Below are 25,237 nucleotides of genomic sequence, written 5' to 3' on the forward strand. Positions count from 1 at the left end.
CCGCCGCCAGCTGGGCCCGTCGGATCAGACCTTCTTGGTCTTCCCGCCGGTCGCTGGAGAGCATTCCCTCCCACTGCTCCACACTTGGGTTTGTTATGATAGGCGCTACTGGAATTCCTTGACATTCCCACGTCGTGTGATATAGCGTGGTTGTCTCTAAGCACCATGGGCATTTATTTGTGTATTGTGTGGGGTACATTTTGTGTAGTGTGTGTAGGTTCGGAAAGGAACCTGTCTGTAGCTGCCTCCACGTGACGGAGTCCTTGCTGAGGGATCTGTGCGGGGGTGGATACCGCATTCTGCAGCCTTTGTAATAGTTCAAGATTGCTGAGTACTCTTGGGGTACGGGGTCGTTGTCCAGAGGGTCGCACGTGTTAGATGCCCGGTATTGAGCGTAACCTCGAGCTATCTTGTCCGCCTTCTGGTTTCCCCTTACCCCGGTGTGTCCCGGTATCCACACGATCGTGTGTCTGATTAGGCCTTCTTCCTCAGGTTGTTTCATTGGGTGGCCGCTCGAACGAATTATGCGGATCGCTCGATGACCGATTCTGCCCCGCAGATAGTTGCGGCACGTTGCTTGCGAGTCTGTCAAAATTGTCAGTGACTGCTTCTTCCTGTAGCCTTCCGCCAGGGCCATAGCTACTGCTACCTCCTCGGCCTCGACGACCGAGCAGTCTTTCAGCGATGCGCTGGTCACTTCTCGTAGATTCGAGTCAACAAGCGTCGCTACCGCGAACTTTTTTTTTTGAGACAAAGGCCTGCAAAATAGGCAAAATTTTATTTCCAGGGCCGATTTCGCCCCGCCGCGGTGGTGCAGTGGTTAAGATGCCTGACTACTGTGCCGGTACCCCGGGTTTAATCCCGACCGCCGGCGGCTGCGTATCGATGGAGGCGAAAAGAAGAGGCGTCCGTGTGCTGTGCGATGTCAGTGCAGGTAAAGATCCCCGGGTGATCGAAATTACTCCTTAACACTCCACGCACTCCTTTCTCTCTTTCCGCTTTCACTCTTACCTTCCTCCATTCTCTTAAGGCGCGGGTCAGGTGCCCACAGAACATTTGTGACAGGTATTTCACCTTTCCTTTCCTGTGAACCGATTATACTTTGCGAAATTTTATAAAAACAGACCATGGTGTTTCTTATAAATTTGGTGGAAAGGAGTAGCCGGAATCGCTATGCGGCATCAACCTCTCCTTTAAGGTTCATGTAAATAATAAAAAAAAAAACTACACTTCCCTAAAAAAAACAAAAAAACAAAGTGATCAAAATACAAACAAAAGCATGCATATTTTTAGTGAGCCCATGTTCAGCTGCCTAACTTTAATATACTTTCTGTAATCATCAACAAATGTTAATAACACATGACACATAATAACAAAAGTTAATAACATAAGCGCGGCACTCCATTCCTTCGTTATTATTAATTTCCTGTGACCCGAAAAAACAATTTGGCAGCAAAACCAATTGCACATATCTTCTTTCCAGTCATCGGGCAACAATATATTAAATTTTAAAATCAATTTATAAGGTCGGCCCAACGTTACTAGATAGGATCTAGTAACGTTGGGTCGGCCAACCATCCTTTGTCTGATATTACTATAGAGGCTAGCCTCTATAATCTTACATGGGAGCTTGCATGAAGCGATGCATGCCGGGTAATCCGCCATGATGTTGCCGCTGGCAGCAGACGGCGGGCAGCACAGCCAGTGTGAATTGAGTAAGTGCCTTGTATTTTCGACGGTCCACCGAGCAAATACACGGCTTTTCGTGCGCTGCTCTTACGTTCGTGCAGTTGTTAACAGATTCCTGAGGAACGTACGCGTCTACGCTGTGCCCGAAAAATCGGGCGCGCTATGAAGAAATGCAATTGCAGTGCGACGCGGACAGCTACGCGACAACGACTGACTGCACTATGCGTCTGGACCTGGCCTCCCGTCGACATCGCCGGCATTCATGATTCTAGTTCTAGCAAGTATGTAGTTTTATACTTGCCCGGATTGGTGTCGTTCTCGCGTGTGTTGGCCCATGCGAGCCATTCGCGTCGGCGTCGCTAGAGGAATCACTTGACTTCTCGCCCTCATGCAGACGTATTGCCCGAAGTCGGCCTGTCCAATCGCGCCAGCATCGTCTGCGCGCACTACGCGCCTATATATGTAGACGAGGTTGTGTGGCAGTGCCGTGCTGCGTCGTCTGCTGCCAACGACATCATGGCGGATTACCCAGAATGCATCGCTTCATGCAAGCGCCTCCTTTACTTTGCTATAGCATTCTACATTGTTCTGTAATACACGACACACGCATGTCATCATCATCATCATCATCATCATCATCATCATCAGCCTGACTACACCCACTGCAGGGCGAAGGCCTCTCCCATATTTCTCCACTTAACTCGGTTCTGTGCTAGCTGCATCCACTTGACCCCTGCGAACATCCGCCCATTTAACTTTCTGCCGCCCCCTGCTACGCTTTCCTTCCCTTGGAATCCAGTTTGTTACCCTAAGCGACCATCGGTTATCCTCTCTTCGCACTACATGTCCTGTCCATGTCCATTTCGTCTTCTTAATTTCCACTAGAATGTCGGTAACTTGAGTTATTTCTCTGACCCACTCTGCACGCTTCCTATCTCTTAATGTTACCCCTATCATTCTGTTACCCCTACCTACACCGTGAGCTGCCTCTTCGTCATGTTCTTCGCAAAGACACACACGTGTACATGGTAATAAAAAGAAATGCGAGCTAAGGCGCGCCTACGAGTTCCGCGGTTTAAATTTCTTGCGTCATGTTTACATTTGGGCTGCAGCAAAAGCCTTCTACAATTGTCCGTAATGCAATAAATCAGGACATTAGCGTGGTTTTGTTGTCAACCGGAAAAAATAACGGCCAGAAGAAATTCAAACAGCGGAGTGCGCGAACGTAACTGTGTTCGTTTTTTTTTTTTTTTTTTTTTTTTTTCAGCGTGACAGTACCTGAAAATTTGCACATATGTTGGCAGCTGTGAAGGCTCACACAGTTATCTTGAACTCCTTTGGATGCTTTTTACGCACCGCTCACAGGAGTGCTTTCAGGAAATATTGTATTACTCGTGTTTGTCGTAAACCGCAAAGCTGCATACCAGTTAAGAAATAATTCATGTGGCCCCGAGTCGAATTATAACCCAGAAAATGTGCAGAAATTTGAAGGTAGATACCTCCAGCAAAAAAAAAAAAAAAAGAAAAAAAAAACGAAATTGTATCAAGCCGGCGAACGCCCCTATGCATCAAAATCAAGCGCCCGTCCTAGGCGCGCCCATAGAAACACCAGCGAAACGAGCGACGAGACAGGCCCCCAGTACCGGTGTTACTCCTGGCGGCCGGGTCATGCGTAAAAGTCACACCACGGCCACTCAACTCAATAGAGGCGCCATTGAGCGGCCGTAGTCACACTAAGCGGCCGCTTCTCGTGGCGCCGTCGGAGCACCTCTCTTTCTTCCACCGTGCTATAGTGCCTGGAATATACTATAGTGCCTTTCTTCCACCGTGCTATAGTGCCTAGAATATACTGTAGTGCCTAGAATATAAGTATATTCTAGGCACTATAACTGCACTATACTATAACCCGTGCCAACCACTGCTGCGGCCATGCCACACCTAGCGGCACAGCCGAGAACTAGAGCGCGCAAGTTGATTAATTCGCTTCATCCGAGGAGCAAGTGAGAACAACCCAGCCTACGCAAGGCACTGGCGCTATGCTGGCGCACGGTTCACTCAAGGCTTGTTGCCATTAAGTGGGACGCGCAATGTGGACGTTCAAAATGCTTCTCGGTAGTGTTCTGCTACGCAGTTTCGAATGAGTGAGACGGCTCGCAGGAGTCAACACGGGACATCGGCCCGGCCACAATGCAACTTCTGTAGTCTTCCTGATTCTCCTATTGATGCGTGTCGTGAGCGGCACAGCGCTGCTATTCGTTGACGTGAACGCGACGTTTGCGCTGCAACTGACCCTATATCAAGATGAAAGAGACCGTCCCACCGAGCTCGGGGACTACTGCCACAGCCGAAGCTTACGCGAACGACGACGGCGCAGCCAAAAAGCCCTGTCGAGTGTGGTTGGTGCCCGCTTGGATAGCGTTCAGCTTTGTCGCCGTTCTGGTCATCGCGCTGGGTATGCTAGCGTTGTGTTTGTTCAGAGTAAACGCTCTTGAAGGAAAAGTTGCTAGCCTGGAGGAGCGTACGTACCAGCTAGAAGTCAAGAGGGATGGGTTGGCGGCTGACCAGCTCTCATCGGCGTTCCTCGCAACGAGGCGGCGAAGACGGCGGCGAGACGTCGAGCCTAGCTGTCTTTGCCCTCCGGGTCCACCTGGACGCCGAGGCAGGCGTGGACCGAAGGGCGACATTGGAGAACTCGGTCCACCAGGTCCACCTGGCCTTCCAGGGAAGCCAGGCTTTCCTGGTGCAATCGGCATCGACGGTCCTAAAGGCGATCCTGGACCTATGGGCCTTCCCGGTGTAGCAGGACCGAAGGGCGACAAAGGCGACAAGGGAGAAAGCGTCGTCGTGAGGTCTACCAAGGGCATGAAGAGGTCCGTCACGCGACTACACGGTGGTACTCTCGGATACACGGAAGTCATCGCCATGAAAGGTGCGCCCGGTGAGCCGGGTCCTCCGGGCCCCCCGGGACTACCGGGCTTCGATGGGCGAACGGGATCGCCGGGGGAAATGGGACTACCGGGCCCCAAGGGCGACAAGGGGGACCACGGCTTCGTCGGTCTGCCGGGAGACCCGGGTGTGCCCGGACTTCCCGGGCCGCCCGGCCTGAAAGGAAGTGCAGGACTTAACGGTCGTGACGGGCCGCGTGGCGAGAAAGGTGACCGCGGCGACCCTGGTCATCCCGGTGTAGATGGAGAGAAGGGAGAAAAAGGAGAGCCTGGCTCAGTAGTGACAACCGACGGTGTTTCTATTCCTACTTCATTTGTACAGGGACCGCCTGGCCCGCCAGGCCAGAAAGGTGAGCCAGGTCCAAAGGGCCCCCTGGGCCCAAAGGGAGAGAAAGGGGATGAAGGAAAAAAGGGGAAAAGGGGTCGCATTGGTATTTTTGGTAAGCCCGGAGCAAAAGGAGAGAGGGGTGAGCTTGGTTTAAAAGGGGATCACGGACAACCTGGTGAGAAAGGAGAAAAAGGCAGCTGCGGTGATCCAGGCCCACCGGGAGAGCCTGGGGAGATAGGCCCTCCTGGTGCTGTGGGACCTTTGGGAGAAATGGGTTTACAGGGATTACCAGGCCTTCCTGGATATCCTGGGCCCAAAGGTGAAAAAGGCATTCAGGGAGACTATGGGCCCCAAGGTATGATGGGGCCACCAGGACTGTCTGGCCCTCCGGGAAGGCAAGGACCTAAAGGTGAGAAAGGCAACAAAGGTGAATCATCAGTGGCAAAGTATGCCAGGCATACTCTTTTGGGAACTATGGAAGAGAGAGATTTTTCCATGATGGGTGGTCCCCCAGGGCCACCAGGTCTGCCTGGGGAGCCTGGCCTCCAGGGGCCACCAGGCATCAAAGGAGCAAGAGGTGCAGATGGGCAAAAGGGGGAACCTGGGCAGAAAGGGGATGCAGGTAGTCCAGGTCCTTTGGGGCTTCCTGGTCCTGCTGGCTCCAAAGGGGATGTGGGAAAGCCAGGTTTTGATGGAAGACCAGGGCTTGTTGGGGAACAAGGCGAGCCTGGCCGTAAAGGAGACAAAGGGGAACCAGGAATACCAGGCCTGGATGGCCTCCCTGGTCACCAAGGTGAGCCTGGAATTCCAGGTCTCAGAGGCAAGCCTGGGAGAAAAGGGGACAAAGGTGACAGTGCTTGGTCTACAGACCCCTGTTTGCCTGGGCCTAATGGCCTGCCAAGCAAAGGCTGTTCAGGTGATCGCCAACCAGATGGCCTGTCTACTTCTGCTTCGACAAAGCACCTTAGCTTCCACTAGCAGGTTCTCATTTCACCGTTTTCTGTTGTGTAAAATTGTGTCCGAGAGTGGGTGCCTTTGTAGATTTATGCTAGTTTGTTTTCACTGTGTATAGGTCATTTTGCTGTGTCTTTCACGTGCATGTACATGTCTGTGAATCACTTTTTTGAAATTTTGTGACGTCTTTCGTAAGTGTTGTGCTGAAGATTTTTTTTAAAGCTGTACCAAATTAGAATTTTACCTTCATGCCATCAGAACAGCTTGTTCACTGAAAACATCTTTTGAGATAGTTCCTTTTCTTCAACAGTGCTGGTATTGCTATGGATACAGCTGCTTTTTGGCTGAAACATGCCTTTTAAGGTCTACAAATCCTCCCAAGTTGTTTGCCCTTGCATACAAGTATGTATCTAGCTTCTGTGATGCCGTCCTAGCAGTTCAAAGTATGCACATCTTATAGAACTATGTGCTTTCTATAAGTGCTGTTTTATCTTAAAGGTGCATTCAACTTGAGTAAAAGCTTTTCAAGCTGTCTTGTATGGTAAACCTGCAGTGCTGGTTCTCTGGCAGCTGTGGGCAGCCTTTTGCTGTCATGCATGTGTGTGTCATATAGGGGCAGCTCTCTCTGCAGTAGCACTGTAGACATAGATGTTAGCGATCGAGTACAGTAGTACCTGCCTTGGATTGATCTCACAAAACTGCTGTTCCTGCAAGTCTCATTGCCTGCTACATTCCTTGCACTGCTCAGAGTTCTTAAGCAGCAATACTCTCTGAATGTGTCTATACTAGTGCCAAATACATGTGCTTTATATACACTTAACTTTACACATTCTACATTTGTGTTGTATTTTTTGCAACAAACTGCAGACTGTTTTATTTAATTGTACTGATGCAAACTTTTACTTCTTTTCACTCAACGTGGTGTATCCTATTTAAGCAAGCATCTCTGTTGAGCTTTCTGCTGGGCTAGTTGGTGCATGTTGCTGAAAGAAGTGCTGATGCAAACAAAAGTGCGAGTGATAAGCGCTTGTCCTTGCTACTCTTGTATCTTTGTTAGTGTTGGTGCTTCTTTCAGTAAGCATCTATGCTACATTTATCACCACTTGTATAGAAGGAAACTAATAAACATTGCATCTCATGTCAAATGGTGCCTTTACATATCTTCAAAAGAGCTTTTAATTTTCTATAGTTCAAGGCCTAGAGCCAGGATAAACTCCATAATCACAATCCAGTGCCTCTTCTGGGACTAATCCTGCAGCGAGTTTTGTGGTCAATGCTCGTCTTTCTGGGATGAATTTAGCACTGCATAAAATGCAGACTGCACAGTGGTGTGCAGTCTTCGTATATGCTTAAAGGAGCATACCAAGTTCCTCACATCATTGCAAACATATTTATCATAGCGAGGTCAAGGTTTTAATGTTCAGAGATACAAGATGCTTGCTGCATGGTAACTCTATGCAGAACCTAGTCCTAGCAACAAACCAACAACAAATTTAAGGTTCCTGCAATTTAGAAGCCATTCGTATAGATACCATTGAAATTCATAGCTAGCTTTTATCAATTTTCATTGCCTTGTCTTAGTAGGTTAGTGTGCCCAGTGACTGCATCTTGCTGCAGACTTAACATGGTGAGCATGGCAGCAGAATTCAGTGGACATCTGAATACTTTGAAGGAGTTAAGCCTTATGTGCCTGACGAGTACCAATTACTCATGGTAGTGATGAATGAATGAATGAAAACTTTATTGGTTTTTTAGGAAGTAGTAGCGGTAGAGGACGGAGTCTTCGTCTTGAAGTCTGTGTCCTCCTTGGCCGTGGGCGGGCCCCTAGTCCAGGGCTCCACTGAGTCGGGCCACCTCGCTTGCGTGTGCTACGAGTGCCCTTTGGGCCTCTAGCTCACAGCTGGTGAGCCAGCTCTCCCATTGCTCCGCACTTGGTGTTTTGTGTTTGTGAAATGCTTGATTCCTTCCGCACTCCCATGTGACATGATATAGTGTTGGTTTTGCTCCACACCACGGACAGTTGGCGCTTTACTGTGTTAACTTTCCCACAGAATTTTGTGAATTGGAGCCATGCTCGGATCTTCTTAAGTGTGTCACTTCATAAACTGTAATTGGTTTACAGGAAAGGAAAGCCACAGTATCTGCCACACTTCTCAGTGGGCACCTGAGCTGTGCAGTAAGGGAAGCTGAGCGTGAAAGAAGAGCGAAAGAGGCGGTGTAGTGGTGGGGTACAGGATAATTTTGACCACCTGGAAGAGGGAGAAACGTACTTAATGAAAGGAAAGGCAGAAAGGTCGGCTTGTGGTAAAAGACCCTGGCCTGCTACTCCGCGCTGTGGAAGGATGAAAAGGAAAATAAAGGAAAGTTAGGGTACGAATGGAAGGTGACGATGTCATTGTACAATGAAGTTCCTTGTCATGATTGAAGTTGTGTATGAGACGTTGCACATAGTTTGTGGGACTTTCATACACACCAGGTACACATTGCACAATGTACTTGTTGGCTGAAGCAGCAAGACAAAATATACGCGTGAATTGGTAGGCAGTCACACTTTTCGTCAGCATTAGTTTCAATGTTTTTCGACAAGTCATGAACGCTTTTACATCAAGGAAGGGCAGTGCTTCCACTCCTGGCACATCAAGAAAGTGTTTTGAAGCCACTCAAGGCCAAAATAGCACTCTGTGTGCATAACTAAATGCTTAGCATGTTGAGCTAGGCAATATCCACCAAGAGATTTACAGTGGAAAATATTTTTCGCTGCAGTTATGCACTGTACTGGACTGTAATGCATTTCATGAAAGCAATTTTACTCTAAGGCAAAACTTTTCTTTCGCAAAAAATGCTCCACAATATTGTGGGTCTTCATGCAACACATATAAAACCACCATCTTCCATTTCTAGATGCCAAAGTTTAGCACTACTGTATTGGGTGTATTACAGAGGTAAAAGTTATGTGCCAGTGACTATTTTATTTGCAAGGCCAACATTACTGGTCTTTTCACAAGGAAGGTCAAAGGTAGAAAAAAAATATTTGGGGAACACTTATGGGCACGAGGCAACAGCGTTAACAGCTACCCTCGCGCATCCTCATTTGCGCACAAGCCTTTTGCCATTTGCTTAATTAATAATCTCTTAATTTGTGCCTCTATTTTGCACATACTTCTTTAGCATGCAGTTGTACGTGAAAGGCCCGCTTAACCAAGTCGTATGAATGGGCCCCTGTGTGGCCTAGGGGTAGCGTGTCAGACTCTAATACATAATACATAGGTCCTAAAGGGTTCAATTCCTCTCACCTCGTATGAAACTTGCTGCAAGCTAAAGCCTGCCAAAGCGATGCCCATGATTTTTCGCTCGCATTGGCGATGCAGAACAAGAAGGTGCCAAATTTTCTGTTGAATAAGGCCTTTAACAATATCGTGTTAATAAGTTGCTATGAATGCATACATTTATACATCGTAAATGTATGTTTTCAGCAAAATATATAACACACGAAACATTAAAACTATATCCGATGCATGCACCCTAAAATTTACCCTTCAGCTAACAGGTCAAGTCTTCCTGATGAAATCTAGTGTTCTTGAGCAGAAAACAGTTGATGGATGTACAGAGCACATGTTTTATTTGTAGTGAAGGTACAACGAGCCTTGGGGACAACATAGTACATGGGCACATTCCAAGGGTTAAAACGTGGAAAAAAAAAATACTGTGGTACAAAGATCGCAATATGTAAATAAACAAAACAAGTTGTCAACTACATGGACTACTTTTATAACTGGGTTTACTCTACAAAGGCAGCCAATCAAGTGTACGGGAGAAAATGTGAGAGGCATGGGTGTCTGCAGAGCTGCCTACTAGGAGAAGGTGTAAACATGCAGGCAACTATACTTCCATAGCAGTTTACATAGGACATTTGCCCTACCTGTGCTACATTATGTAGGCTCAGACTACTGTAGAGACAGCAATGGCATTGTACAGGACTTCTGGTTAAAAGCTAAATATAAATATGACACACTATGCACATTTCTTGCACAATTAAGTGGAAAGTAGAAAAATGTTCGGATATTTTGCTCTGTACTCGACTGTGCTCATGCATGAATATGCATTTCTACACCGATAGCACACTATGAAGCACTTGGGAATAGTACTTTGCTCAGCTGGTGGGAGCATAAATACTTAGACATAGAAAGAAAGAAACAAGATGCTGCAGACAACATATTCATATGTAAGGGAGGATATTAACAAATAACTCATAGCAGAGCTCTTGGCAAGCATTGCAGTCAACACTGCACTGTACAAAATTCAACAGCAGTCCGAGATAACCGGTGGACGTTGTTCTACTGTCCACTTAATTTTGCAAGAAAGTCAATTCAGCTTGTATCATCTGAAGCTGAAGCGTTCGACACAAGCAAAAATGATTGCCCATTAATTTACACAAACATGGCTTGGGCTCAGTGTCTAAACTCCGACTCTGAGCCCCTATCAGAGTCCTGGTCTATCTCTTCTTCCTCCGCGTGGTCATCGTCCTCACGTTGCCGCTTTCTTCCCCGGTACTGACGCCCTGGTGCTCGCGCCACGGGCTGCTCTGCTTCACCATGCACAAGGCTGGTTCGGTACAGGAGCAGGGGCTGCCAGTCGTCTGCCCGTGAAGCTGGCAGCTTGGCTTGGACATGCCTGTCCAGGTATTGGAGGACCACCTTCTTGTCCTGCTTCATGAGTTTGTTGGTGAACTCGCAAAGAAGCTCCAGGAAAGGAAGGTTTGGCGGTGGCCCCAGGGGGTTCAGTGGGTTCTCGAATGGCGTGCAAGCGAAAACAATGCCTTCACGATGAAGAGCTGCAATAGAGTCTCTGTTCTTCACTTGGTCAAGACCAAAGGACAAAGCAAATCGCTTGGCCAACTCCTTGATGGCTCCAAAAGTTTCATCTTGGCGGGAGATATTCCCCAGCTGGTCTCTGTCCAAAGAGTTGAAGAGGGACGTAAGCGACTGCACCATGGTGCGTGCACAGTTGACCTTGTTGATTTCGCGAGCTTTTCCCAGTGTTGCTTTGATGATGTCTCCATAATCATTATAGAAACGAACATAGTGTTTGAAGACATCCGAGGCCTGGCGCACACTGATGACATTGTACACAACAAGCTTGCAGAAGGAAGCTAGGAAGTTACGGCGCTTGTGCAGCTCTTCAATCTTGCGGTGCTCGTCTTGTTCATCATCAGCAGTAGAGTCATCTTCAACAAACACATTGCTCTGAATGAAGTCTCCAAGGTTTGCCTGCAATGCGCGATCTGGTTCGAAGACAAGAGCACTGAAGGGCTCGCCTTCACCTAGCTGCCGACAGAAGATGATGAGGAGGTCACAGATGCTCACAAAGGCTTCTTCCTGCAGGGCTCCAGTGCAGTGGCGAAGCATGTACACCATTGTGTCCATGAATTCCCGAAGGCGGGCCCTCAGGGCGTGAACATGCGGCATCTGAATGTTGCCTTCATCCAATACGGCTAGGTCCCACATGATGCCAGACGAACAGCACGATATCGCATGCTTAACACCTTCAAGAGGCAAGGTGCGCTCACCAGCTCCTTTCACCCAGAAGTCAAAGATTCCCTCCCAGATGGTCCAAGGACCCAAGTTGTGGCAGCCATAGAATATTGACACTTTCTTTAATGCTGACTGCACAGCATAGATGTCATCATCGTCTGCATCATCTCCAGCTTCTGCATATGCAGACAATGCTTGCTTGTATCGACCAACCAGGGAGTCAATTAATGTTCCTCGTGACACTGCACAGCGTGAATGGACAGCCAGCTCCTCGCTGCACAGAGCCTCATACGTTTTGGCACATGTTTCAAGCACTTCTGTGTTGTCGTGACGTTCAACAATCTCCTGTATGAGTTTCAGTAGCGAGTCAAGAGACTTCTCTTGCCGGCTAGAAGTATAGATCTCCAGATCGAAGTACTGCGGCAACACCATAAGATTTGCAATTTTTTCTTGGTCGGCAATATACTTGCTAAGGAGGCTTGGCAATGCCTGAATGAAATGTTCTGTCAGCTTGACACGGTCATCAGCAACCTGCTTCATCTCCTTGTTTGTTATCTGCTTACGGTTCGGCCCTCTTCCGACGGGCGGCTCGCCAGTGGCAGCTTGTTTGGTGCAGCAGACCATGATCTCAATGAGGGAGGTCTCTTGTCGGTCATCTAGTTGCTCTTCATCTGGTCCTGGCTCTTCGAGCAGTAGGTCAGTCATGCACTCCCAGTCCTTCATCATTGGATTACTGTCGATCAGACTGTCTACAAGGTAGGCGCCATGTTCGTGCAGTTCACTCTCGATGAAAAACTGCACCAGGTCACGGATAAGTGGTGTATTAACTGAGCGTTTTTTGCCTCGTCGTGTGCGCAATCCTTGCACAGCTGCTTCGTCTGGCTGGAAGAGCCTCTCATTAAGGAACTCTCCAGCAGCTTGGGCCACAGCTCTGTGCGAACTGTACACTAGTTCGTAGACGTGTTCACAGTCCTTGTCAGTCAAGATTTCCCGATGAAACTTGTGGATGCTAATGACAAGTTTAACGGCATGGACAGCCACCTCATACTCTTTGTCCAAGGTCATAGTGACTATGCGATCCTTGAACTTATTGGTGAAAAGCTCCATCTTACTGGTGAGCTCTTCTGATGAGTACAGGGGAAGCAGCGCTTGCAGGCACCGCAGCCGCACATCCCCCACCTTGTCGTGCAGGGTCCAACCCAGGTACTTGAGGTAACTGTCATCAAGGAAGTGCTGATGGAATTTCTTCATCCACTGGCCGATTTCTAGCATGCAGATAGAGCGAACCTCCGGAAGTGTGTCTCGATAACGATGCACAAACACACTCTTGAACATGTAGGTGAGCATGTTCTTGATCTCTTCCATGTTTTCTTCCAGGTCCTGCCGTTTGGTCATGAGTAGTTCAAGACGCTCAGTGGCACGCTTGTCCTTGTTCTTTTGTCGCTCAGCTTCATATTGGCGCTGGGTATTGTCTAAGCTGATGCTCAGGTTGAGAGCCACATCGACGAGCGCAGTCATCAGCTTCATGGCAGCCAGTGTGGATGTGTGCCGGAAAGCACGAACCTGCGTATACATCACAGGATTAAGTGTTAGTCAAGCCAGAAGGTAAACAGATACGCACAAATGGCACAATGTTTCCCATAACTAGCCTTCAGCGTCAAAAAGTAATTAAAATATGCTAAACAAAAGCAGATAATGCAGCACAGTAGCAGTACCTAAAGAGTGCTTCATACAACCGTCTGTCAGCCTTGCATGTATCTTTAAATACTATTTATCCAAATTTTACATGCATATTGCCTTTCACAACCTGGTCTGGGCTAGTGCATTTCTGAATGCACAGTCGTGACTAGGATTGTCTGAATGCTGGAGCAGTTTATACGCATCAAATGAAGCAAAATAATGAAGCTGTTGCTGTGGTATGGGTTAACTGCTTGCACCTATGACTAGGTGGTTTCGCTCGAGCACAAGCATTATTAGGAGCTTGGACTGATAAGCTCTGCTCACCTGAGAATCGGATAATCCGGTCAGTATAGAAATAACGTTGTCCATTAAGAACTGGTCGTAGATGATGCTGTACTGGCACTGGCGCACCATGACCTGCACGAACTCGCAGAAACTTTGCCGAAACTTCTTCCATTGAGGTCCCGTCATTATGAGCGGGTAGTCGCCGCTTTCTTCGTCGAACTCTTCGGTCATCTTCCGAATTATCTGATTGTGCTCCATGGTGACCTGCATTTGCGGCGTGATGCGGCCCTTACATCCGGAACAGTGGAAGAAGAAAGTCATGAGATCCAGAAGGGCAGCATCTCTATCTTGCTTATAAGATTCGATCCAGTCGTCGACCACCGCAGTGAGCGAGTGGCGACCTTGTCTCACCACATCGTACAAGCTGCCCGGATCCTCACTGGTTATGCTTTCGGATGCGTTGCGCCTCCCGCCACGGCCTCTGCCACCGCCACGACCGCGGCCTCGTCCACGGCCACCGCCTTCTCCCACGCGGCGTCGTTTTCCGCGGGACCTGGTGCCGAACTCGACTTCTGAAGAGTTATCGTTCGACTCATTGAGCCCGTCGTCCAACTCTGAAAAGAAGTCGTCTGGGTCGAGACCCGAGTGGTCAGTGCCATCGTCCTCGCTCTGCCGAGTGCGTTTACGCCCTGCTATGGCGTTTCGGAGGATCATTTCCGCCGCTTATGGATCGCTGTGCACTTTAGCCGTGGAGGACCACAATTTTCTTGACTGCCGCTTCACACGAAAGCAAATCTGTGACAAGTAAACACTCCCACTACTACTACCTACAACACACGTATAATTTTAGCGGGAACAGCCGCCATCAGGCGTCCGTCTTGTAAAGTTCGCGTCGATGGCAATGATAATGACAGCACCCGCGATAAAAGTTTATAAATTTCGAGTTCAAAATTCAAACATTAAGATCAATTTGTCATCAGGGGCGCAAAAAAAAGCACAAAATGTACGACAATAAATTCAGTCTGATTAGATTCACCAAAATGATGACCTTGATTACTGCTACTATCGCCATCGCCTACCGCTACTGCCGCTACGCTACGCCGCTACACCAGCCACGGCGGAAGTAGCACCAGCCACACTACTGCGTCACAGGGAACCGCGGGGCAAGAAGACTGGCGGCGAGGAGCATTGAATGAATGACGCGCGCTGTGCGACTCGCGTTGACTTTACGGTCACGTTTGACTTCAGTCGCCAAAAGCAGCATACCGCCGGGTCACACAGTAAGTAAAATTACCATAGTGACTGCGTTCTTGTTACAGTACCAACAAGGCATGGCGCGTAAACGGGCTGCTACTTGGCGGCTGGCTGTGTCCATTTCGCGCGGAAAATGGTTCCTTTATTTCTTATGATATATGCATTCTGCAAACTTTGTACAGAGCACACCTTGCGAACTCTCGCGCTTCTTGTTTCAGTTTCAGTTTTTTTTTCCTCTATGTGTTTGTAGCAGTAACGTCTCTTGAGCGGTGAAACAAAGCGTACATACGCGAGGAAGCCACGTGCTTGTGGAGGGGAATTGCGTTGCACAGACAGCGGTGTTTGTTCCAATATTTCGTTAACCTAACTTGACGTAAATATCTACAGGCGTTCGTTCCTTGTCCCAGTGAAAGTAAGCCCCATCCCATCTCCAGCCTTCTGCCACCACGATGAAATACATCCTCGTCACCGGTGGTGTCATCAGCGGCATCGGCAAAGGTGTGATCGCTAGCAGTGTTGGCACCATCCTCAAATCGTGCGGCCTTCAGGTCACATCCATAAAGATAGACCCATACATCAACATCGATGCTGGGACCTTTTCACCGTATGAGCACGGTTAGCGAAGCCTTTCTTTTTTTAATTTTTGTGCACTCGGTGCGCGTGACCCTACACAATGTTCTCGTTCTGCCTGATTCCTAGGCGAGGTGTACGTTCTTGACGACGGCGGTGAAGTCGACCTAGACCTGGGAAATTACGAACGCTTCCTCGACATCACGCTGCACAGAGACAACAACATAACGACTGGCAAAATCTATCAGCATGTCATCAACAAGGAGAGGAAAGGAGACTATCTTGGAAAGACAGTGCAGGTACTTATGCTGTGAGCGTTTTGGGTAATAGATCTACTGTAGATGAGTTTATTTTTCATCCTTGAACTTGATTTGCACGCTTAGGCATGCTTTAGTACATTAAAATTTAAACTACCCTTTCATTAATTCGTTACAGAACTGTGACTGCTTAAAATAGAGTGGTGAATTTCATGTAACAAATCTAGTAACATATGCTACAGATTTGACAGCTATTTGCTGTCATTGCTGTCCATGTAGTTATGTTTCTTGAGCTTACTGTCGCACACTATATAGGAATGAGTTCTTTCAGGTTGTTCCGCACATCACGGATGCTATACAAGAGTGGGTTCAGAAAGTTGCACTCGTCCCTGTCAATGACTCTAACCAAACACCAGAAGTTTGCATTATTGAGGTAATAAGATATAGCTCTACAAGCTAAGATATAATGAGCTGTGCAGAAAAATTAAGCTCTGGTCTGATCTTTCAGCTTGGAGGAACAATAGGTGACATTGAAGGGATGCCATTTGTTGAAGCATTCCGGCAGTTCCAATTCCGTGTCAAGAGAGAAAACTTCTGCTGTGTTCACGTGAGCTTGGTACCCCAGGTATGAAACTATCAGAAAAACTAATGTTTGTTCAGAACTGTGTAGGCCATTTGAGCTGAGATGAAAACTTGCTTACGTAGCCCAAGAGCACTGGCGAGCACAAGACAAAGCCAACACAAGCCAGTGTACGGGAATTGAGAGGCTTGGGTTTATCTCCAGATTTGGTAAGCAGTCATTGTTACTCCCTGTGGTGTCTAATGGCATTGCTTAATCACTCCCGGACAGCTGTCTGTGGCTCCTCGGCAAACGCTGTGCAGGAAAGGGAAGGAGATGGGCCTTTGTCTGCATGTTGTGAGGAGTGGCGCTACCTCAACACTAGCGACCCATCACTGTATCGCCTGCCTTTCAACCCTCCACTGCCCTAAAGCGAATAATCCGCTCACCATGGCATGGGGACAAAGGCCCTTCTCCTTTGCCCCAGGAGGTGTAGCTTTGAATGTTGCCGTATGCATGTCTGTGTACTCACTTAGCTGACTACCTTCCTCATCTCATTGTTCTATTCTTGGTGCCATTGCAGTTAAACCATATGTGACTCTGCAATGTGAACAATAGGAACAAGTGGTGGAGAGTTCTCTTGAAAACCTTAATTTGAGATTTAACTGAAAAATCTTAACATATTTAGTGTTCATTGCACAGTGTTCAAGGTGGCCCTGGAGCTTTGTTCAACATTTTGAAATAATTAGGAACAGTTTTTCGAAATACCAAGTAAAACTGGTTTGGTTTATGGGGTTTAAAGTCCCAGCACGGCTCAGGCTATGAGAGACTCCATGTAAAGCTGCTTTAAAGCAGCAGAAAGAGAAAGCCAAAACTGGATTTGTGGTTAGGGATGTTGCTCTGGTTTACAGACAATTTCACGGACATTATAGGAAAAAAACACTCATATACGCATTAAATTGCTGATGTATTGAGCGAAAATGATGACTCTGCTAATTAAATGCCGGATACAACCTCGGGTTCAGCAATGGCATAGTGGTAGAACATCCACCTCGCATGCAAGAGGACCGGGGCTCGAATCCCGGTGCCGCATAATTCTCCACTGGATAAAAAAGAAAAAAGCGTGTTGATGGAATTGCATAAACAGGCTTGGGGTGCAACCTGATGCCGGTGAACACCTCCGGCAACGCAATCCTTCACCAGAACAGGATTTGGCCACCCTGGTGCAGTAATTAGCCGCAACCTCCCATGATTAGTCCCATAAAACCCCGGCCCTCAGTCACCAGCGGCTGCGGAACAACTGACCAAGGTGGCGGTCAGACCTGCGACTCAGCAGGGGGTGCTAAGAATTCCTGGCTCCGCTGGACAGGCCGCCATTGGAAACTGACCCTGGCAACGTTTAACGCTAGAACTCTAGCTAGTGAAGCTGATTTAGCAGTGCTGTTAGAGGAACTAGAGGGTATGGAATGGGATGTCGTAGGGCTTAGTGAGGTTAGGAGGCAGAATGAGGCATATACTGTACTGAAGGATGGGCATGTACTGTGTTATCGAGGTTTACCGGAGAGGCGAGAACTAGGAGTAGGTTTCCTTGTCAATAAGTATATAGCGGGTAATATAGATGAATTCTATAGTATTAACGAGAGGGCGGCAGGCATCGTAATTAGGCTTAATAAGCGTTATAAACTGAAGGTTGTACAGGCCTATGCACCTACATGTACTTATGATGACCAGGCAGTTGAAAGCTTCTACGGTGATGTAGAGTCGGCAATGTGAAAAGTAAAGATGCAGTATACTGTACTAATGGGCGACTTCAATGCCAAGGTAGGGAAAAAGCAGGTAGGAGACCAGGCAGTAGGTGACTATGGCATTGGTTCTAGGAAAAGCAGGGTGAAGTTACTAGTTGAGTTTGCAGAGTGTAATAACTTAAGAATCATGAATACCTTCTTCAGCAAACGGAAGAACTGGAAATGGACATGGAAAAGTCCTAATGGGGAGACTGAAAATGAAATTGACTTCATACTGTGTTAAACCCCCGCCATTATGCAAGATGTAAAAGTAATTGGGAAAGTGCGATGCAGTGACCACAGGATGGTGAGTTCTCGAATTAATCTAAATCTGAAGAAGAAATGCAACAGATATAAGTAAGAAAGAAATCCATCAACAAATTAGCGGTGAGGGGGAGGGCAGAAGAGTTCAGGATCTCGCTACAGAATAGATATTCAGCTCTAACCGAGGATGGCGACATTACCCTAGAAACAGTGAACAATAATTTCAGAGATATCATTACTGAGTGCGCTGTAAAAGTAGGCGGTAGGATAGTTAAAGAGGATACCGGTAAGCTGTCTAAGGAGACTAAAGATTTGATTTAGAAACGCCAGAGTATGAAAGCTTCCAATCCAACAGACCAGATAGAATTGGCCGAGATATCAAGGCTAATCAATTAAGCGCAAGGTGGCCGATATAAGGAAGTATAACATGGAGAAAATTGAGCATGCTGTATAGAACGGGGGAAGCCTTAAAGCGGTGAAGAAATTGGGCATGGGCAAAAACCAGATGTACTCGCTAAGGGACAAGGCGGGCAACATCATCACGAATATGGACAAGATAATCAAAGTAGCCGAGAAGTTTTATACTGATCTCTACAGTAGCCAAAGTTGTCAGGACCGTAGTGAGATTGGCGGTAGGGAAAAACAGTCAGACGTTCCACTAGTGACGAAGGACGAGGTCAAGAAAGCAATAGAAACTATGAAAAGGGGGAAAGCAGCTGGAGAGGATCAGATAACTACAGATTTGTTGAAGGACGGGAAGGGGAGGAGGGGGGGAATGGGAAATTTCGTGCTAGAAAAACTGGCGGCCACCCTGTATATGCAGTGCCTGGTGTCATTGACGGTGCCGGAACCATAGAAGATTGCAAACGTTGTCCTCATTCATAAGAAAGGGTATGCTAAGGACCTTAAAAATTACAGACCAATCAGCTAACTGTCTGTTACGAGGTAATTTACTGAGGTAATCGCTAATAGAATCAGGACAACCTTAGACTGCAGTAAAGCAAAGGATCAAGCAGGTTTTCGGAAACAGTACTCTACTATCGATCATATCCGTACCATCATTCAGGTGATAGAAAAACGCCCGGAATATAACCAGCCTTTTTACATAGCATTCATTGATTACGAAAAAGCATTTGACTCAGTAGAAACTTCGGCGGTGATGCAAGCATTGCGAAATCAGGGGGTAGACGAGCCATACATGAAAGTGGTGGAAGTTATATTTAGTGGCTGCACAACAACCATAGTTCTGCATAAAGAAAGCAACAAAATTCCCATAAAGAAAGGTGTTAGGCAAGGAGACACGATCTCCCTAGTACTATTCACAGCTTGTTTAGAAGTATTCAGAGACTTGGAATGGGAGCAGTTAGGGATAAGGGTAGATGGAGAATACCTCAGTAATCTGCGATTTGCTGATGACATTGCCTTGCTAAGCAACTCGGGGGATGAACTGCAAATAATGATTGATGACCTAGACAGGAAAAGTAGAAAGGTAGGCTTTAAAATCAATATCCAGAAAACTAAGGTAGTGTTCAACAGCCTCAGGAAGGAACAGCAGTTTACTTTAGGTAGCGAAGCACTGGAAGTAGTAGACGAATATGTCTACTTAGGACAGGTAGTAACCGCAGATCCGGACCATGAAAAGGAAATACATAACAAGAAGAATAAAATTGGGATGGAGCGCATTTCGCAGATTATGACTAGCAGCTTACCGGTATCGCTCAAGAGAAAAGTATACAACAGTTGCATCTTACCTGTACTCTCCTATGGGGCTGAAATGTGGAGGCTAACCAAGAGGGTTCTATTTAAGTTGAGGACAACACAGAGGGCTATGGAACGAAAAATGGTAAGGGTAATATTAAGAGAAAGACCTTACATTCCATGTTGCTATGTGATATATGTCCTTGCAACATCGGACTTTCCGGTCGCTTCCCGACACATCCACAACTGAGCGTCCTTTTGGCTTTAGCCCAGCCGCTTCATTCGTCCTGGAGCTACTAGGAATCACTCTTTGTTCATGCCCAGTAACTTGTGGGACGCCTTCCAACCTGGGGGGCTCATCTTCCGGCGCCATATCATTAATGGTATTGTGACTGGCCATAGGGTTTTCTTGGCAGGAAATACTGGAGTGGGTTGCTATTACCTTCTCCAGTGAATCACATTTTGTCAGAACTCTCTGCCGTGACCTGTCTATCTTGGGTGGCCCTACACAGCAGAGCTCACGACTTCATCAAGTTTCGCAATCCCCTCCGCCACGACAAGGCAGTGATCCATGAAGGGGACTGTTTCGCAAGGGCAGAGGAACTAGAGACCAAATTGCCAACCTTCGCTGGATCATGGAAAAAGCAAGAGAGTTCCAGAAACCCATCTACTTCTTCTTTATTGATTATGCGAAAGCGTTTGACTGCGTACATCACAGCAGATTGTTGCAAGCTCTCCAAGAGATGGGTGTTTCAATTCACCTCATCTGTCTCCTCAGGAACCTGTATGAAGGGCAAGAGGCCACAGTCAGAACTGGGCATGGTCTTACTGATTGGTTTCCGATTGAGAAAGGAGTGAGGCAAGGCTGCACACTGTCGCCCTGCCTATTTAACTTATATGCAGAGTGTATCATAAGGAAGGCCGGTCTGGACGAGTCTTCAGCTGGAGTGAAGATTGCTGGAAAACGTATCAACAACCTTAGATATGCGGATGATACCACTTTAATGGCAGAAAGTACTGATGCGCGTACAAGAAGAGAGTGAGAAGTTTGGGCTTAAACTGAACATTAAAAAGACAAAGATCATGGCGTCTTGCCCTATCAAGTCCTGGAGCATCAATGGACAAGAAGTGGAAGCTGTGACAGATTTTCTCTTCTTGGGCACCAAGATTACCTCGGAAGGAGACTGCAGCCATGAAATTAGGAGACGCCTGCTTCTGGGAAAGAGAGCAATGGTTAGCCTTGACCGCCTAGTAAAGAGCAGAGACATTAGTCTGCCAACCAAGATCCGTATAACTCGTGCTATGGTCTTTCCAGTTGTGATGTGTGGATGCGAGAGTTGGACTGTGAAAAAGGCTGACCGCCGAAGAATTGACGCGTTTGAATTGTGGTGCTGGCGAAGACTCTTGAGAGTTCCTTGAACTGCCAGAAGATCAAATCAGTCGATATTGTCGACCATAAACCCTGACTACTCATTGGAGGGTCAAATTCTAAAGTTAAAGCTCAGCTACATTGGTCATCTGATGAGAAGAGAGGAGTCGTTGGAGAAAGATTTGATGTTGGGAAAGGTTGAGGGTCGCCGGAGAAGGGGTAGGCAGCGAACGCGATGGTTAAATGGCATCCTCGAGGCACTGCAGACGAAGTTATGTGATGTTAGGAAGATAGTGAGAGACCGGAAAGCGTGGCGTGACATGGTCCATAGGGTCACGAAGAGTCGGACACGACTGAACGACTGAACTGAACATTAAGAGATAGGAAGCGTGCAGAGTGGGTCAGATAAATAACTTGTTACTGACCATCTTGTGGAAATCAAGAACATATGGGCATGGGCAGGACATGTAGCGTGAAGAAAGGATAACTGATGGTCACTTAGGGTAACAAACTGGATTCCAAGGGAAGGAAAGCGTAGCCGGGGGCGGTAGAAAGTTAGGTGGGCGGATGTTCGTAGGGGTCCAGTGGATGCAGCTAGCACAGAACCGGGTTAATTGGAGAAATATGGGAGAGGCCTTCAGCCTGCAGTGGTTATAGTCAGGCTGATGATGACAACCTAGTATGTACAAGCCTCAAAATTTCGCATGACCTTGCAGTGATAAGTGGTTAGTGTTTAAGATGCAAATGCAGTTGTTGCTCATAGAAATCTTCTGAAAAAGAGGCCACCAAAAAGGCAAATATTAAAATAGATTTATGTTGCAGTGAATTGCTGGATGGTGGCCAAACTTTGTTGTAGAAGAAAACGTGCAAGATTTTGTTAGAAAACATGAGTTCAAAAAGCCCTCGGATTTGCCCTTTAAGTGTTCAGGGTGCTCGAATGTTTGTGTTACTATTAGGGGTGTGTGATCGTTCTAAATTTAGATTTGAATGGAATATGTTTGTTATTCTGTTCATATGCAAGAACTTATATTCAGAATTTTCCGAATGTTAGAAAATTACATACACATCTAAAATGTTCAGATTCACCACCACAGTTTCACTGCACTTTGTGCAACACTGCAATGCTTGGCCGTGTTGACTGTTTATTGAAGCGTCCTGAAAATGCAGCGGAGCAGTTTTGTGAAGAGGGACCTTCTCTTTGGTGAAGAGGGCCGTCCAGGCAGCTTGCGCAAAGCGAAGCTCTCGATGAAATGGGAAAAAATGTAGTTTTCATTTTAGTAGTTTCAAATACAGACAACCGTTGTGCATGTTCAAATTACTGTGGTGCAAACAATTAGTTTTTCATGCCCACTCAATTCGAGATTTTGTTTAATTTGAACTTTTTTTCTGGGCCCTAGAAGACTAAATTGACGAAATCAGCAGCAGTATGACAGCTCCACCTGGTTTCATGCAGGTTCTTCCTGTACAGAAAGCCGGTATACCGGAATCCTGTGTAACATTTACTATACTGGAGTTTTCAGTTGGGTGTACACTTCCATGCAATTTTAGTTCAGTGTTTTATTTTTTAATATTTCAAGAAATCCCTAAAGGTCTTGTCATAATGTCTTGGTAATGTTTTACTGTTTGCTATTTTGAGGGTATGAAACCGGAAATCGTATTAGCCGGGAACATATCAACGAGGTTCTACTGTATGTGCTGTTCAATGCTGTGCCTTTGGTTTAGGTTACCTGGGTAAGCTATATGCTGGGGTTTCTCAAAACTGGATTCTGTGGAACCCTTTCTATCCTTGGAGGGCATCTTATCCTCCTCAAGTTTCTAAGTTCATGAATTTCTCAATTCCTGTCTTTTCTTTAGCCACTTTATTTAGGACTGACCATGCCCTTATAGCATGGTAAAAGATCAAACATGAAGTTACAAAAAGGAACATCTATCTGAGGAACTGAAGAAAAGACAAAAGAAACTTACAATAACAGAGTTGTCAACAAGAACCAAATATTACGGGACAACAAAACATAAAATGAACTTCATAAAAAAACAAAACGCGTAATACGAAAAAACAAAATTCAAACACATAACAGTGAGTAGAACAGAACCAGCAGAAACCTACACACTGCTTTCATAATTTTTTTTTTTAAGGTCATGAAATGATGTTGCATTTATTTCAGCTGCAGTTGTGGAAGGTAGCTGGTTCCATCAATAATGGTTTTGGCTATGAACGATTTGGCAAAAATTGAAGTGGGGTATGTGATGCGTTCAACCTTGAAAAGATGGTGTTGAAAAACTGCTGAGGTTGAATTGAAAGAAATCATCTTGAAGCAAGGGATGATAAATTTTGTGAAAAAGAGTTAAGCGAGCTAGTTTACGACTATGGGAAAGGTTTTCAAGTCCAGCATGAGCTTTTAATGCAGTGATGCTAGTAAAACCTGAGTTGTCTGAAAAAATGAAATGAGCAGCACGGTTTTGCAGGGATTTGATGTTATCTTTGATGTGGGCTTGATCTGGGTCCCGTATGGCATAACCGTATTGACGATTTGCGCCTGAAGGTTGAGATAGACGAAAAGGAAAGCGTGGAGCTCGAGGAGCAATGTGAGCGCCATGTCAGGATTTCAACCTCTGTAAAGAACGGTTAGTATCGGCTGGCGTGCCTTCCTTCTATAATTTCGGTGCTGATACCCGGGAGGCTGTCGTGAGCTCTGCCGGTCCTTCCTGGAGGTTACCAGAAACAACGCATCGACCCTCCAGGAAGGCCACCAGGAGCTCTGCCAGCGAACTTCCAAGCGAAGAGGAACGCCCTTCTGACACCAGCCGCCTTTTTGACGGCAGATAGAGCACGTCAAAGCCAAGTGTACCGCTCAATTCATCGAATCGGGTGCTGGCACTCGGCTCACCTTCAGGCAGTTTCAGGAGCGCCTTAGAGTATGCAATGATGGTCTGCGATTCGTCAACGAACAGCTAGAGACATTTCTTTCGCACAAGGAGGTAGAAGAATTTGCATTAGTTTTACAGTACGAAGTCTCAGCTGCAGAAACTTTGACTCTTCTCCGTCACCACGTCGAGGGTTTGCAAGCGCCACCTCCTGTTGTGCACGCTCTTAGTCATACTATCAACCAACACTGCTAGTGAGATCCCGACGGCAGTCAATTCCTTCGATGAGTGCTGCTGAACGAGCAGGCCGAGTTGGGTCTCTGCTGCCAAAGCTCGACTTGCTCCGTTTTGACATGTCCCACTGGCCAGCCTTTTGGCACGTGTACCACCATGCCATCCATACTAACCCAGACCTGAGCAACATAGGTCGTTTTTATTACTTGAAAAGCCTGCTCAGTGGAATGGCAGCACAATCGAGGGCATTCAAGTGTCAGAAATCTCAAACGGCGACGTCATCAGCATATTAAAGACCTGCTTCGGAAATCAACAGATTAATATTCACCGGTACTTGGCCAACCTCCAGACACTTAAGCCCATCAAGTCTCCTGCTGATGTGGTTGCGTTACGCAGTCTTCAGGACTATGTCACCATCAACCAGGGTTGCATGCGCTAGGTGTGCCTGAGTTATCTTACTCTGCCATGCCAGTAGAGATTCTTGTAAAAGTAATACCAAATGAAGTCGTGATAGACTACTACAAGCGGTAAAGCATCCAATCAAATCACACTGAACAGCACTCGGCAGAAGCGGAGCTGCAATGGTTGCTGGAGCATCTATGCATCGATATGGAAGCTCGAGAACAAACTGGATCCATTGGGCTATCGAACCGTCAAAAGATGGGTCATGGCTCACCGTTCGTGACCACATGCAGTGGTAACAACGAAATACGTGGCTGGCGTTGGAGCGCCTGTGAGTGCTCTTTCTGCCCTTCGACACGCGCACGCAGCACAATCTTGCTGTTTTGACTTGTGTCTACCAGAGCGGAGCAGCCTCTTAGCCAGATCTGGCCATTGTTTTAGATGCACGAATCCAGGGCATCGGTCGAGAGACTGTCATCGTAACATTCGCTGTTTGCAGTGCGAGGGGAGGCATGCGACTTCAGTCTGCAATTGTACTGATTCTTCATGGCAAACAGCTACCACTGCTA

The 25,237-nt window shown here is 46.9% G+C and overlaps 3 protein-coding genes across 6 annotated transcripts in view; 2 read left to right on the forward strand and 1 right to left on the reverse strand.

Annotated features, from left to right (window-relative positions):
* Positions 1–3,423: 3,423 nt before the first annotated feature.
* LOC146207160 (uncharacterized) lies at positions 3,424–7,123 on the forward strand. The gene has a single exon (XM_084605119.1). The coding sequence runs from the start codon at positions 3,991–3,993 to the stop codon at positions 5,938–5,940; it is 1,950 nt and encodes a 649-aa protein (XP_084461245.1). The 5' UTR covers positions 3,424–3,990; the 3' UTR covers positions 5,941–7,123.
* A 2,389-nt stretch (positions 7,124–9,512) lies between these two features.
* Positions 9,513–14,476, reverse strand: SA1 (stromal antigen). The gene is made up of 2 exons (XM_084605189.1): positions 13,452–14,476; positions 9,513–13,010 (listed from the first exon to the last, which is right to left on the reverse strand). The coding sequence occupies exons 1-2, from the start codon at positions 14,124–14,126 to the stop codon at positions 10,365–10,367; spliced, it is 3,321 nt and encodes a 1,106-aa protein (XP_084461315.1). The 5' UTR covers positions 14,127–14,476; the 3' UTR covers positions 9,513–10,364.
* Positions 14,477–14,519: 43 nt separating this feature from the next.
* The window catches only part of Ctps (CTP synthase), an 88,096-nt gene continuing 77,378 nt past the window's right edge, over positions 14,520–25,237 (forward strand). Inside the window, exons 1-6 of one of the 4 annotated variants that reach the window (XM_084605273.1) lie at positions 14,520–14,692; positions 15,101–15,281; positions 15,366–15,535; positions 15,825–15,926; positions 16,002–16,118; positions 16,199–16,282. In XM_084605273.1, the coding sequence (XP_084461399.1) occupies positions 14,609–14,692; positions 15,101–15,281; positions 15,366–15,535; positions 15,825–15,926; positions 16,002–16,118; positions 16,199–16,282 (738 nt within the window). In that variant the 5' untranslated portion in view covers positions 14,520–14,608. Of the gene's footprint in view, positions 14,693–15,053; positions 15,282–15,365; positions 15,536–15,824; positions 15,927–16,001; positions 16,119–16,198; positions 16,283–25,237 lie in introns of all 4 variants that reach the window. The other 3 variants (XM_084605432.1, XM_084605337.1, XM_084605401.1) reach the window with 3 other exon arrangements.

This window comes from Amblyomma maculatum, chromosome 1, assembly GCF_055883805.1.
Source record: "Amblyomma maculatum isolate TAMU_Amacu chromosome 1, ASM5588380v1, whole genome shotgun sequence".
Classification (NCBI taxonomy): Eukaryota; Metazoa; Arthropoda; class Arachnida; order Ixodida; family Ixodidae; genus Amblyomma; species Amblyomma maculatum.

Bases quoted from the DNA above. Each gene is read 5' to 3' on its own strand.
- LOC146207160 (XM_084605119.1), top strand. From the start codon at position 3,991: ATGAAAGAGACCGTCCCACCGAGCTCGGGGACTACTGCCACAGCCGAA.
- SA1 (XM_084605189.1), bottom strand. From the start codon at position 14,126: ATGATCCTCCGAAACGCCATAGCAGGGCGTAAACGCACTCGGCAGAGC. The intron at 13,011-13,451 runs GTGAGCAGAGCT...ATGTATACGCAG, and splicing joins CCGGATTATCCGATTCTCAG to GTTCGTGCTTTCCGGCACAC.